The sequence below is a fragment of the Scyliorhinus torazame genome, chromosome X, assembly GCF_047496885.1.
Source record: "Scyliorhinus torazame isolate Kashiwa2021f chromosome X, sScyTor2.1, whole genome shotgun sequence".
In the NCBI taxonomy this organism is placed as follows: domain Eukaryota; kingdom Metazoa; phylum Chordata; class Chondrichthyes; order Carcharhiniformes; family Scyliorhinidae; genus Scyliorhinus; species Scyliorhinus torazame.
Window position 1 is genome coordinate 21,733,254 of NC_092738.1, and position 14,553 is coordinate 21,747,806.

A 14,553-nucleotide genomic window follows, 5' to 3' on the forward strand; every position below is an offset into this window, starting at 1 on the left:
ACAAGAGCAGCAGATACCTGGGAACCCCACCACCTGGAGGTTCCCCTCCAAGTCACTCCCCATCCTGACTTGGAAATATATCGCCGTTCCTTCACTGTCGCTGGGGCAACATCCTGCAACTCCCTCCCTAACAGCACTGTGGGTGTACCTACACCACATTTACTGCAGCGGTTCAAGAAGGCAGCTCACCCCCACCTTCTCAAGGGGCAATTAGGGATGGGCAATAAATGCTGGTCTAGCCAGTGATGCCCACATCATGTAAATGAATTTAAAAGACCTCTTCCACCTACCCCCTCACCCGCCTACCCCCTCACCCACCTACCCCCTCACCCACCTACCTCCTCACCCACCTCCCCCTCACCCACCTACCCCCTCACCCACCTACCCCCTCACCCACCTACCCCCTCACCCACCTACCCCCCACCCACCTACCCCCTCACCCACCTACCCCCTCACCTACCTACCCCCTCATTCACCTACCCCCCCACCCACCTACCTCCTCACCCACCTACCCCCCACCTACCTACCCCCCACCCACCTACCCCCTCACCCACCTACCCCCCACCCACCTACCCCCTCACCTACCTACCCCCTCATTCACCTACCCCCCCACCCACCTGGCCCCTCACCCACCTACCCCCTCACCCACCTACCCCCTCAATCATCTACCCCCTCACCCGTCTACCCCCTCACCCACCTACCCCCCACCCACCTACCCCCTCACCCACCTACCCCCTCACCCACCTACCCCCTCACCCACCTACCCCCTCATTCACCTACCCCCCACCCACCTACCCCCTCACCCACCTACCCCCTCATTCACCTACCCCCTAAACACCTCCCACTCACTGACCTATTCCCTCACTCACCTACCACTTCACCCACCTACCCCCTCATCCACCTACCCCCTCACTCACCTACCCCTCACCCACCTACCCCCTCACCCACCTACCCCCTCATTCACCTACCCCTCACCCACCTACCCCCTCACCCACCTACCCCCTCACCCACCTACCCCCTCACCCACCTAACCCCTCACCCACCTACCCCCTCACCCAACTACCCCCTCACTCACCTACCCCTCACCCACCTACCCCCTCACCCACCTACCCTCTCACCCACCTACCCCCTCACCCACTTACCCCCTCACCCACCTACCCCCTCACCCACCTACCCTCTCACCCACCTACCCTCTCACCCACCTACCCCCTCACCCACCTACCCCCTCACCCACCTACCCCCTCACCCACCTACCCCCTCACCCACCTACCCCCTCACCCACCTACCCCCTCACCCACCTACCCTCTCACCCACCTACCCCCTCACCCACCTACCCACTCGCCCACCTACCCCCTTGCCCACCTACCCGCTCACCCACCTACCCCCTCACCCACCTACCCACTCACCCACCTACCCCCTTGCCCACCTACCCCCTCACCCACCTACCCCCTCACCCACCTACCCCCTTGCCCACCTACCCCCTCACCCACCTACCCTCTCACCCACCTACCCCCTCACCCACCTACCCACTCACCCACCTAACCCCTCGCCCACCTACCCCCTCACCCACCTACCCCCTCACCCACCTACCCACTCACCCACCTACCCCCTTGCCCACCTACCCCCTCACCCACCTACCCCCTCACCCACCTACCCCCTTGCCCACCTACCCCCTCACCCACCTACCCTCTCACCCACCTACCCCCTCACCCACCTACCCACTCACCCACCTAACCCCTCGCCCACCTACCCCCTCACCCACCTAACCCCTCGCGCACCTACCCCCTCACCCACCTACCTCCTCACCCACCTACCCCCCTCGCCCACCTACCTCCCTCACCCACCTAACCCCTTGCCCACCTACCCCCTCACCCACCTAACCCCTCGCCCACCTACCCCCTCACCCACCTACCTCCTCACCCACCTACCCCCCTCGCCCACCTACCTCCCTCACCCACCTAACCCCTTGCCCACCTACCCCCTCACCCACTTAACCCCTCGCCCACCTACCCCCTCACCCACCTAACCCCTCACCAGCCTAACCCCTCGCGCACCTACCCCCTCACCCACCTACCTCCTCACCCACCTACCCCCCTCGCCCACCTACCTCCCTCACCCACCTAACCCCTCGCCCACCTACCCCCTCACCCACCTAACCCCTCGCCCACCTACCCCCTCACCCACCTACCTCCTCATCCACCTACCCTCTCACCCACTTACAACCTCACTCACTTACCACCTCACTCACCCATCCATGCACCCACCTGCAATGGACACAAGAGCTGAATGCCAGAGGTGAGGTGAGAGTCACTGCCCTTGACATCAAGGCAGCATTTGACCGAGTGTGGCATCTAGGAGCCCGAGCTAAATTGGATCAATGGGAATCAGGGGGAAAACTCTCCGCTGGTTGGAGTCATACCCGGCACAAAGGAAGATGGTTGTGGTGGTTGGAGGTCCTCTCAGTCCCAGGTACATCACTGCAGGAGTTCCTCAGGGTAGTGTCCTCGGCCCCAACCATCGTCAGCTGCTTCATCAATGACCTTCCTTCCAACTTAAGGTCAGAAGTGGGGATGTTCACTGATGTTCGCACAATGTTCAGCACCATTCGCGACTCCTCAGATAATGAAGCAGTCCCTGTCCAAATGCAGCAAGACCTGGACAATATCCAGGCTCAGGCTGACAAGTGGCAAGTTACATTCACACCACACAAGTACCAGGCAATGACCATCTCCTACAAGAGAGGATATAACCATCGCCCCTTGACATTCAATGGCATTACCATCGCTGAATCCCAGCTATTGACATCCTGGGGGTTACCATTGATCAGAAACTGAACTGGACCAGCCAGATAAATACTGTGGCTACCAGGGCAGGTCAAAGACTAGGAATCCTACAGAGAATAACCCACCTCCTGACTCCCCAAAGCCTGTCCACCATCTACATGGCACAAGTCAGGAGTGTGATGGAATACTCTCCACTTGCCTGGATGAGCGCAGCTCCAACAACACTCAAGAAGCTCAACACCATCCAGGACAAAGCAGCCCCGCTTGATTGGCATCCCATCCACAAACATTCACTCCCTCCACCACCGACGCACAGTGGCAGCCGTGTGTACCGTCTACAAGATGCACTGCAGCAACTCACTTAGGCTCCTTCGACAGCACCTTCCAAATCCACGCTCTCTACCATCTAGAAGGACAAGAGCAGCAGATACCTGGGAACCCCACCACCTGGAGGTTCCCCTCCAAGTCACTCCCCATCCTGACTTGGAAATATATCGCCGTTCCTTCACTGTCGCTGGGGCAACATCCTGCAACTCCCTCCCTAACAGCACTGTGGGTGTACCTACACCACATTTACTGCAGCGGTTCAAGAAGGCAGCTCACCCCCACCTTCTCAAGGGGCAATTAGGGATGGGCAATAAATGCTGGTCTAGCCAGTGATGCCCACATCATGTAAATGAATTTAAAAGACCTCTTCCACCTACCCCCTCACCCGCCTACCCCCTCACCCACCTACCCCCTCACCCACCTACCTCCTCACCCACCTCCCCCTCACCCACCTACCCCCTCACCCACCTACCCCCTCACCCACCTACCCCCTCACCCACCTACCCCCCACCCACCTACCCCCTCACCCACCTACCCCCTCACCCACCTACCCCCTCATTCACCTACCCCCCCACCCACCTACCTCCTCACCCACCTACCCCCCACCCACCTACCCCCCACCCACCTACCCCCTCACCCATCTACCCCCCACCCACCTACCCCCTCACCTACCTACCCCCTCATTCACCTACCCCCCCACCCACCTGCCCCCTCACCCACCTACCCCCTCACCCACCTACCCCCTCAATCATCTACCCCCTCACCCGTCTACCCCCTCACCCACCTACCCCCCCCACCCACCTACCCCCTCACCCACCTACCCCCTCACCCACCTACCCCCTCATTCACCTACCCCCCACCCACCTACCCCCTCACCCACCTACCCCCTCATTCACCTACCCCCTAAACACCTCCCACTCACTGACCTATTCCCTCACTCACCTACCACTTCACCCACCTACCCCCTCATCCACCTACCCCCTCACTCACCTACCCCTCACCCACCTACCCCCTCACCCACCTACCCCCTCATTCACCTACCCCTCACCCACCTACCCCCTCACCCACCTACCCCCTCACCCACCTACCCCCTCACCCACCTAACCCCTCACCCACCTACCCCCTCACCCAACTACCCCCTCACTCACCTACCCCTCACCCACCTACCCCCTCACCCACCTACCCCCTCACCCACCTACCCCCTCATTCACCTACCCCTCACCCACCTACCCCCTCACCCACCTACCCGCTCACCCGCCTACCCCCTCACCCGCCTACCCCCTCACCCGCCTACCCCCTCACCCGCCTACCCCCTCACCCACCTACCCCCTCACCCACCTACCCCCTCACCCTCCTACCCCCTCACCCACCTACCCCCTCACCCACCTACCCCCTCACCCATGTACTCCCCTCACCCATCTACCCCCTCACCTGCCTACCCCCTCACCCACCTACCCCCTCGCCCACCTACCCCCTCACCCACCTACCCCCTCTCCCACGGTCTCCCCTCACCCACCTACCCCCTCACCCGCCTACCCCCTCACCCACCTACCCCCTCACCCACCTACCCCCCACCCACCTACCCCTCACCCACCTACCCCCTCATCCACCTACCCCCTCATTCACCTACCCCCTCACCCACCTACCCCCTCACCCACGTACTCCCCTCACCCACCTACCCCCTCACCCGCCTACCCCCTCATTCACCTACCCCCTCACCCACCTACCCCCTCACCCGCCTACCCCCTCACCCACCTACCCACTCACCCACCTACCCCCTCACCCACCTACCCCCTCACCCGCCTACCACCTCACCCGCCTACCCCCTCACCCACCTACCCCCTCACCCGCCTACCACCTCACCCACCTACCCCCTCACCCGCCTACCACCTCGGAAGGTCCTGGAAGAAATGCGCTGCAGCGTCGGGTCGGGGGAATTTTTAAGTGCGCCGTCAATCCAACCATCATTGCAGCTTCTCCCTCATTTTTAACCTTTTTCCCAACCCTCTCCTCCTATTCATTTCCCGCAAAGACACTTTGTTTGCTTTCAAATTTTAACTTTTAAAAAAAATCAAATGATAATGTGGAAAGACACTCGGGGCTGGATTCTCCGATCCTGCGGCTATGTCCGTTCCTCCGTCCGGTGGCGGGCTAGCAGCCCCCGGCTTTACCTGCAGATACGGCTGGAGAATGGCAACATAGCGCCAGCCGTTCGCGAACCCGGCCTGCCAAAGACTGCCCCCCTGTAGCCAGCCTCACCACCCTCATACCACCCTCCACTAGCCCCCCTAGCCCCCGCCGAAGCCCTCCGTGCCAGCGGAACACCCCCCCCCCCCCCCACCTCGACTGTGGCGACACTGGACTCAGTCCTTCCCGAGCAGTGTGAGCACACGCGAGCGACGCCATCGGGAACTCGGCCCATCGGGAGCGGAGCGTCGGGGGAAGGCCTCAGGAGACGTCCTGAGACCGTCCCAACGGCGAGTACGCCGTTTTTCAGGGGGCCGAGTATCGCAAAGGCAGCGCCGCCCCCTATTCCGGCATAAACGGGGATTCTCTGGGCGATCACCGAATGCGATTTCAGCATCGGCGATCGGAAAATCCAGGCCTCTGTCTATCTCTCTCTCTATTTCTGCCTCTCCATCTCACTTCCACTCTTTCTGTCACCCCTGCCGAACATCGCTCCCTTACAATAACAACATGAGTCTCTCACAAGTACAACATTTTCAATTTATAATTTAAACAAAATTACCTCCGTAATAATTGCAGAAAATATTTTGAAGCATAGGGAATAATATATTTCCACCAAATGACCAGATTGTGACATTACACGGTACTTTCCATTTTGAACAGTAACGTTGCAAAGAAAATTGATAAGACAACAGAAGTTAGGCTTTCGCAGATAGATGTGCATGCAGATGTAAGATGTTTAACAAGTCAAAGATTGAAATTGTTTTATTCATGTGCAGCTGCCATAAAGCAAATTTCAGAACTCAAGCTATGAGCTGCTCCTCACCCCCATTTGCCTTATGTTCCCAACCTGACAAATGTTAGGGGGCAAAGTCTAAGTAATTTCTAATTGTCACCTGGAATCAGACTTGGATAACAACCTTGTCATCACTGACTGGTTTTTGATATTAAAGAAAAGGCTGGTGCAATATGTCAAGTGTAAAATCAGGTGAAGTGTCCCTGCCATTTGCATTCCTTTGTGTAAATGATGAGTTTGCACTCATGTTTTTCACAGGGACCTCAGAGAAACCTCATTGCTTCAGGGACAGTGCTTGCAAAACTGTGGTACTTTGAGAGCAAATCACAGGAAGTGCTGAAGTTCCCAGGGTTTATTTTGTCATTCGTTATTGGGATGTGAGCATCGCTGTCAAGGCCCAGCATTTATTGCCCATTCCTAATTGCCCCTTGAGAAGGTGGTGGTGAGCTGCCTTCTTGAACCGCTGCAGTCCATGAGGTGTAGGTACACCCACAGTGCTGTGAGGGAGGGAGTTCCAGGATTTTGACCCAGCGACCGTGAAGGAACGGCCGATATATTTCCAAGTCAGGATGGTGAGTGACTCGGAGGGGAACCTCCAGGTGGTGGGGTTCCCAGGTATCTGCTGCCCTTGTCCTTCTAGATGGTAGAGGTCGTGGGTTTGGAAGGTGCTGCCTGAGGAACCTTGGTGAGTTGCTGCAGTGCATCTTGTAGATGGTACACACGGCTGCCACTGTGCGCTGGTGGTAAATAGAACATAGAACATTACAGCGCAGTACAGGCCCTTCGCCCCTCGATGTTGCGCCGACCTGTGAAACTACGCTAAAGCCCATCGACACTATTCCCTTATTGTCCATATGTCTATCCAATGACCATTTGAATGCCCTTAGTGTTGGCAAGTCCACTACTGTTGCAGGCAGGGCATTCCACGCCCTTACCACTCCCTGAGTAAAGAACCTACCTCTGACATCTGTCTTATATCTATCTCCCCTCAATTTAAAGCTATGTCCCCTCATGCTAGACATCACCATCCGAGGAAAAAGGCTCTCACTGTCCACCCTATCCAATCCTCTGATCATCTTGTATGCCTCAATTAAGCCACCTCTTAACCTCCTTCTCTCTAACGAAAACAGCCTCAAGTTCCTCAGCCTTTCCTCATAAGATCTTCCCTCCATACCAGGCAACATTCTGGTAAATGTCCTCTGCACCCTTTCCAATGCTTCCACATTCTTCCTATAATGCGGCGACCAGAATTGCACGCAATACTCCAAATGCGGCCGCACCAGAGTTTTGTACAGCTGCAACATGACCTCATGGCTCCGAAACTCAATCCCTCTACCAATAAAAGCTAACACACCGTACGCCTTCTTAACAACCCTCTCAACCTGGGTGGCAACTTTCAGGGATCTATGTTCATGGACACCAAGATCTCGCTGCTCATCCACACTACCAAGAATCTTACCATTAGCCCAGTACTCTGTCTTCCTGTTATTCCTTCCAAAATGAATCACCTCACACTTTTCTGCATTAAACTCCATTTGCCACCTCTCAGCCCAGCGCTGCAGCTTATCTATGTCCCTCTGTAACTTGTAACATCCTATCGCACTGTCCACAACTCCACCGACTTTAGTGTCATCTGCAAATTTACTCACCCATCCTTCGACGCCCTCCTCCAGGTCATTTATTAAAATGACAAACAGCAGTGGCCCCAAAACAGATCCTTGTGGTTTGTGGAATGTTTGTGGAAGGGGTGCCAATCAAGCGGGGCTGCTTTGTTCTAGGTGATGTTGAGCTTCTTGAGTGTTGTTGGAGCTGTACTCATCCAGGCAAATCGAGAGTATTTCATCACACTCCTGACTTGTGCCTTGTAGATATGATTGAGAGCAAACGTCCTGCTTGATTTCGACCACATTACCTTTTTATTGTTGGCCAAACAAATCTCTGCATGTTGGAGAACATCAGATTCCATCCAAATCCTAGTATCAGGCCGCCTGTTTATAAACACTCTTGCTATGATTTATACTCCTGGCAACTTCAAAGCAGCTAAGTGTTTTCAGCTGTTAGAAAAGAGGAAGTGAAACCACTTAGCTGCTTTGGTGTGGTCAGGAGCCATCAATCATTGCAAGAATGCTACAAACATTGTGGTTACCATTAAAGCAGGGTACTTGAGATGCATTCAAGCGTGAAGGGAAAGATAAATAAACAAACTTCCTAAGCAGCTGTTTCTGAACCATTAAACTGTCAATCACAGGCTGGTGAAAGGTATTGCTCTGTGAAATTGAATGGATACTTCGCATTTTAAAGGGTGGCAAGGGATTTGAAGCCTTTTCAATTGTTGTGGCTTTGGAGGAAGCCTCTGACACTTGTAACAGCTGCTGCTTTAAACACTTTTGTCTGAGGCAGCAGATGTTAGGAAAGGGTTCCTACTTTGATTCTCCACTGGACTGCTCTCCAGCTGTCAGCAGTTGAGACTGAGAAGGCCACATCAGAATTTTAAAAACTCAGAGCCAGGAGGATGCCGTTCAGCAGAGGGCTGCCTGAAATTCAGGCTGTCCAGGGCTGGAAGAGGCAGACCAGACACAGGACCCCCATCCCAGGGGTATGGGTCCAGGGTCAATCCCTCTCTCACAACCCAAGCTCACCCAACTCTCAGGATCCTTGGGGGACTCCCTCCCTCTGCAACCTGGCAGCAGCAGAGGGGCATGTGAGCAATGGGATGACCCCCTTGACTCCATTGGAGTCCGCCATGCCAGAGCTCGTCTTGGCCATATTACACTAAAGCCCGCCAGGTGGATTTCCCGCTGTGAGGTTGGAGCAACACATGGGAGGTGCAGAATTCAATTGCATGCAGGTCCCATGGGAATGGGTCTGACGCCCAGCACCGATCCCGTTTTTCTGCCGACGTTCCATTGTCTGCCTAATCGGGATTCCCAATCGCAGCGGCGGTGAATGGAGAATCCCAGCCAGGGTGTTCAATGAATTCGCTGTGACATAACTGCCACCTACTGACCACCAGAGATATTGCAGGAGGCATGTTGTACTTCTGTTAATGTGAGTGGTACCTTTTCAGCATCCTCACCATGAGACAATACAATCATTTCACTTGAGAGTACGAGATGTCATTTTGAAGAAACAAACAAATATTAATGACTGATGCTAATGTTTTAGGCCAAGCTAAACCTCAGAATTGTGTCTGAGTACCAAATATGAAATGGGCTGACAAGAAAATTAAATCCTTCCAGTCCCTCGCTGCTCATTGGGTTTTATTTTTGGGTACAAATAGATTTAAAGAGTCATCATCGAGAGATAATCATCAACTATAGCTTGTCACCATCTACAAGCCAATGTCCACCAGGCACCAGAAGCTATGTGCCTCCAAGGCATGAGAAGACAGTGTTCCGCTAGTAGGTAGCCACCAAATGCAGTTGCTGTCAGGCATCTACTGGGAGACACCCAGAGCAACAGGTGACCAGCTGCCTGCCATGAGAAGCAAATCAGCTTCTCCGGAACAGTGAGTAAGCTCCCCAGGTTACAGGAGGCAGAGCAATGTAGTCATTATCAAGAGCATTTGCAAAGCAGGAGAAATGACAGCAGAGGGGTAGAGGTGAGAGAGCTCGTCTTGGTACAATGGACTCACAGCCACATCTATGACTACCCAACATCAGAAAAGCTGACAACAGTGTCACTCCTGAATATATGCCTCTGACATGAAACCACACTGGATGTGGTATATCATTTCCACAGCTTATACTTTATAGAGCACCTTTAATGTAACACAATCTCCCAAAGTACTTTACAGGAGTATTATCAAAAAAGAATGTATGATGTTAGGTCAAATGGACAAAAGCTTGGTCAAAGAGTTTGATTTTAAGCAGAACAGCCAGGTGGAGAGGTGAAGAGGTTAGGGGAGGAATTCCAGAGCTTGGGGCCCAGATACAGTGGAGAAATTAAAATTGGGGATGGTCAAGAGGCCCGAATTAGATGGTTTATGGAGCATAGAATGTGGGAGACCAGCCAGGAGTGTGTTGGAATAGTCATGTCTTGAGGTAATGAAGGTATGGGCGAGGGCTTCAGCAGCCGATGAGCTGAGGCAGGGATGAAGTCAGGTGATATTACGGAGCTAAAGCGAAGGGGCTGCATTCTCCGCATACCGACGCCGAAATCGCAGCTGGCGATGGGGCGGAGAATCCAGTTTGGCGCCGAAAACGGGCCCGGCACCGGTTCAGCGATTTTCCGGGCACCAAAAAGTGGTGTCACCGGGGAGTACGCCACGCCGCCGTGGGCCATTGCCAGAGGCCCACTCCCGACATCCTCTGCCCCCCAACCAGCTGAGTTCCCGACGGCGTGGATCTAACGTGGTCCTGCCGGTCGGGATACTTGCGTGGCGGCTGCATACTCAGTCAGAGGCGAGCCGATCAGAGGCCAGGGGGAATGTTCGTGCGGGGGTAGAGGGTCGGGCGCGTGGCGCCTTTTTTGGGTCCAGCTCCGCGGTCTGAGTCCACCATGGGGCACGGCCGCTGGAGGCCACCACCATGCGCATGTGCAGCCTCTGACCCGCAAGTGCGGGGCCCGTACAGGCAGCAAAAGGTGCGAGATTTACTCCGGCTCCCTGCTAGCCCCCTGCAGGGATTGTGAATTCCAGTCCCTTTAATCCAGGATTTTCAGCAATAAAACTCCACCATTTTGACGCCGGCATTGGGCAAATAGTCCCAACAATGGAGAATCCAGCCCAAGGTATGTCCAAATGTGCGTTATTTGCACTGCAGAGGTGTGCCCATATTTGTGAAGAAAGGAATGGGTTGGTAAACTAGATGTGATGTTATATAACGAAATAGGGAGGATACAACAGGAATAAAATTATCATTCCACTTTTCTTTGGTGTAAGGGTGATATGGCGGATATGGCTGGGGTACTTGTGCCCTTTCGGTTCGGTTGCTGACGAGAGGAGGCGTTTCCTGAGTGGGGGATTTACGGTCGGCCAAATGAAGATCCCGCCTCTGGCGGTGACGAAGGCGGGCGGGGACGGTCCCTTTAAGGCGTGGTTACGTCACGACGGGGGGTGGGGTGGGGCAACGCCGCGGTCTGATTGGCCGTTGGGGAGAGTTTGAAATCAGGCCGCGAACAAACGACCCGGAGCAACGGAGCAGGCGCGGGGTGGAGAGCGCGAGACCGAGCCCGGACCGGAGGCACTGAGCGGTAAGACCCCTCTCCCGGTAACAGCGGCCTGCCATCCACACCTTGTTCTCGTTCTTTCTCTTCCCCCCGGGACGGGTTCTGCGGCTCCTTACCGGTCGGAGCCGGGCTCCTGGACCAAAGCCACAAAGAGCGGGAAGAGCCGTTTGCCTCCCCTCTCCCTCCTGATCAATGGAGAGTCCCAGCGGCGTTGCCCAGTGAGCTGGCCTCTCTGATCAGCCAGATATCTCTAACATACCAACATGGTCCAGGAAGGACAAAATCAATGGGTGCGCAGAATTTGCAGGACGAGGCCATTCAGCCCATCGAGTCTGAACTGACCCTCTGAAAGAGCACGCTACCTCGGCCCTACTCACTTCCCCCATCCTATATCCCCTAACCTGTACATCCCTGGACACTGAGGGGCAATTTAGCATAGCAAATAGGAGCTGTTGGAGGCCCTTTGAGCATCCTCTGTCATTCATTATGATCATAATCTTTATTGTCACAATTATTATTCCCTTTTCTTCCCATGTACTTAATGATCTGTTGAGCTGCTCGCAGAAAAATACTTTTCACTGCCTCGGTACACGTGACAATAAATAAATCCAATCCAAATGACACACTTGTCACATGGGGTAACACAAGTGGTTAGCACTGGCGCCTCAGTGCCAGGGTCCCAGGTTCGATTCCCGGCTTGGGTCACTGTCTGTGCGGAGTCTGCACGTTCTCCCCATGTCTGCGTGGGTTTCCTCCGGGTGCTCCGGTTTCCTCCCACAAGTCCCAAAAGACGTGCTGTTAGGTGAATTGGACATTCTGAACCCTCTGTGACCCGAACAGGCGCCGGAATGTGGCGACTAGGGGCTTTACACAGTAACTTCATTGCATTGTAAACCGACTTGTGACAATAAAGATTATTATTAGTGTCACAAGTAGGCTTACATTAACACTGCAATGAAGTTACTGTGACAATCCCCTCGTCGCCACATTCCGGCGCCTGTTCGGGTCACAGAGGGAGAATTCAGAATGTCCAATTCACCTAACAGCACGTCTTTCGGGACATGGGGAGAGCGTGCAGACTCCGCACAGTGATCCAAGTCAGGAATTGAACCTGGGACCCTGGAGCTGTGAAACAACAGCGCTAACCACTGTGCTGCCATCAACTTCAATACCCTGACCCTACCTATTTCCTCTTTCTCTCTTCCCCCCCCCAGATCCACTGGACCTGCACATCCCTGGGCTTTCAAAAATCAGTTTTGTATTTCTATAGCACCTTTCCCATCCTCTTGGCACCCCTCATTGCGTCCAGTCCAGTGTTCTGTTTGAAGTGTGGTGACTGTTGTAATGCAGGAAACATGGCTGTCAATTTGTGCACTGCAAGATCCTGCAAACAGCCATGTGATAATGACCAGATAATCTGTTTTTCTGATGTTGCATGAGAGATTAAATATTGGCCAGGATACCAGGGAGAGCTCCTTCTTTTCCCCCCTTGCTCTTCTTCAAAGTAGTGCCATGGGATCTTCTGTGTACGCCACAGGTCTCCGTTCAACCTCATTCAAAAGTCAGCACGACCGTGCAATAGTCGCTCAGTGCTGCACTGGGAACGTCCGACCCAGTTCCCAGTCTTAGTTCTCTGGAGTGGGACTTAAATCCACGATCTTTGGATTTGGAAGTGAAAGTGGTAGCGACTGTTTTATGCATTCCAATAATACAATTGCCAACCTTGTGTATACTCGGCACACCAGAGCATTGGGTGAGGTGGGAAATAGTCTCCTACCCTTCCAATGAAAAGATTATGGGCTAACTTTAATGGTGTGTTAGTTGCACTTGTGTAGTTTCAGTTAAGTAATTTCAGGCCATAGCATTGTCTGCCCAATGCCACTGCAATCCTGAGACATTACATTTCTGGTCTTGTATTGTGTTCTTGTGGGCATGAGTGGGTTGTGGTTACGTATCCGCGTTTAATGATGCTTTTGTGCCTTTGCTGTGCGCAGCACTTCAATGCTTGTACTTATTGCATACCTAAGCAATATTTTCAAAACTTTTTTTGTTCTATTTGAATGTGAGTGGCACCAGATCCCATGTTTTTTGCACTAAATTGAACCGTTTTCCTCATCCGTTAACAGTACAGCTTGGAGCACAGCCCATTTGCCATCAGTGCTGTTAGCATTTGGATTCTTAAACACTTAACGGAGCTGCTTATCCAATCTGTGAGGGATGATTTAAGCTATTTTTCGCAAATGAAGTTTTCTGTGGAGGAAATATTGTTGTTAAAGATCTCAATATCCAAAAATTGAGGAACCACTGCGCATTGCCTTTTATGTTGCTGGAGGCATCTTGGCTGAAGCATGTCCTCTGGGAATCTTCAGCTTGTGTTGTTGGTTTCAATTAAATTCTCCAGAAATTATTCTTTAAATTGTTATCATTTGTGATTGGGCATGTGCAGTTTAATGAAGTAGTATTTTTGTCACCACCACATCAAACTCGGTCCTTCATTCTGGCTGGCGAAATCATGACATACTCAAAATTTCTACTGTTGAGTGGCAGTGCGTACTCTGTGGCACTGTGTTTATGCAAAGCCCATTACTCCAGGTCTCATCATTTATAAATTATAATAAGACTATTGAGGGGATCGGAAGGGTAAACCAATCCAATCACCATCTTTGGGCTGACAGCCGTTTTATGATTTTTCAAGGGAACATTTGACTGCACCTGTACATGTGGCATGTCTTGTAACTTCCAGCCAAACGTGGTTCCCTGCAGGTGGAGTCGTGGAGAGAAGATTGACTTCACCTTAAACTACCTGTCAGGCTAAAATTCAGTTGGCGGAAGAGAAGACTCTTGTCTTGGTTTTTGCCGCCTTGCAAGTCCAGTGTGTACATGAGAGCATTTCATTTTAAAACTGAGGGGTGTGTGGAAGCTGTGTCACTGTTCTAGTTGCAATTATGTTTTAATCTTTCTTTCATATATAGGAAAATGGAATCTGCGATGGTCACTCTACGGAACATGTTCGAGCAGTTGCTCAGACAGATGGAAGTACTAAATGAAGGCATTGAGCCACGTAAGCATATACAATTTTGCCAATGTTGGTCATGATCAGTGAGATTATGCATCTAATTTACTTTTGAGATACTTAAAATCCTGGGTATATGGTACAAAGCTAACAGGATAGGGATTCAAACCTGGTTTGGTGAGCTGGACAACTATGTGTCACAAAGCCTCATGGACCAGCCAAAATGGTTATAATGCAAAATGGAATGGTTATAATTCCTTCAAACATAAAGATTTCAA

The 14,553-nt window shown here is 53.1% G+C and overlaps 1 protein-coding gene across 1 annotated transcript in view; it reads left to right on the plus strand.

Annotated features, from left to right (window-relative positions):
• Positions 1–11,166: 11,166 nt before the first annotated feature.
• LOC140405368 (rac GTPase-activating protein 1-like) overlaps positions 11,167–14,553 on the plus strand; it is a 36,765-nt gene continuing 33,378 nt past the window's right edge. The window contains exons 1-2 of the mRNA XM_072493684.1: positions 11,167–11,286; positions 14,235–14,323. Of these exons, the coding sequence (XP_072349785.1) occupies positions 14,239–14,323 (85 nt within the window). The 5' untranslated portion in view covers positions 11,167–11,286; positions 14,235–14,238. The remainder of the gene's footprint in view (positions 11,287–14,234; positions 14,324–14,553) is intronic.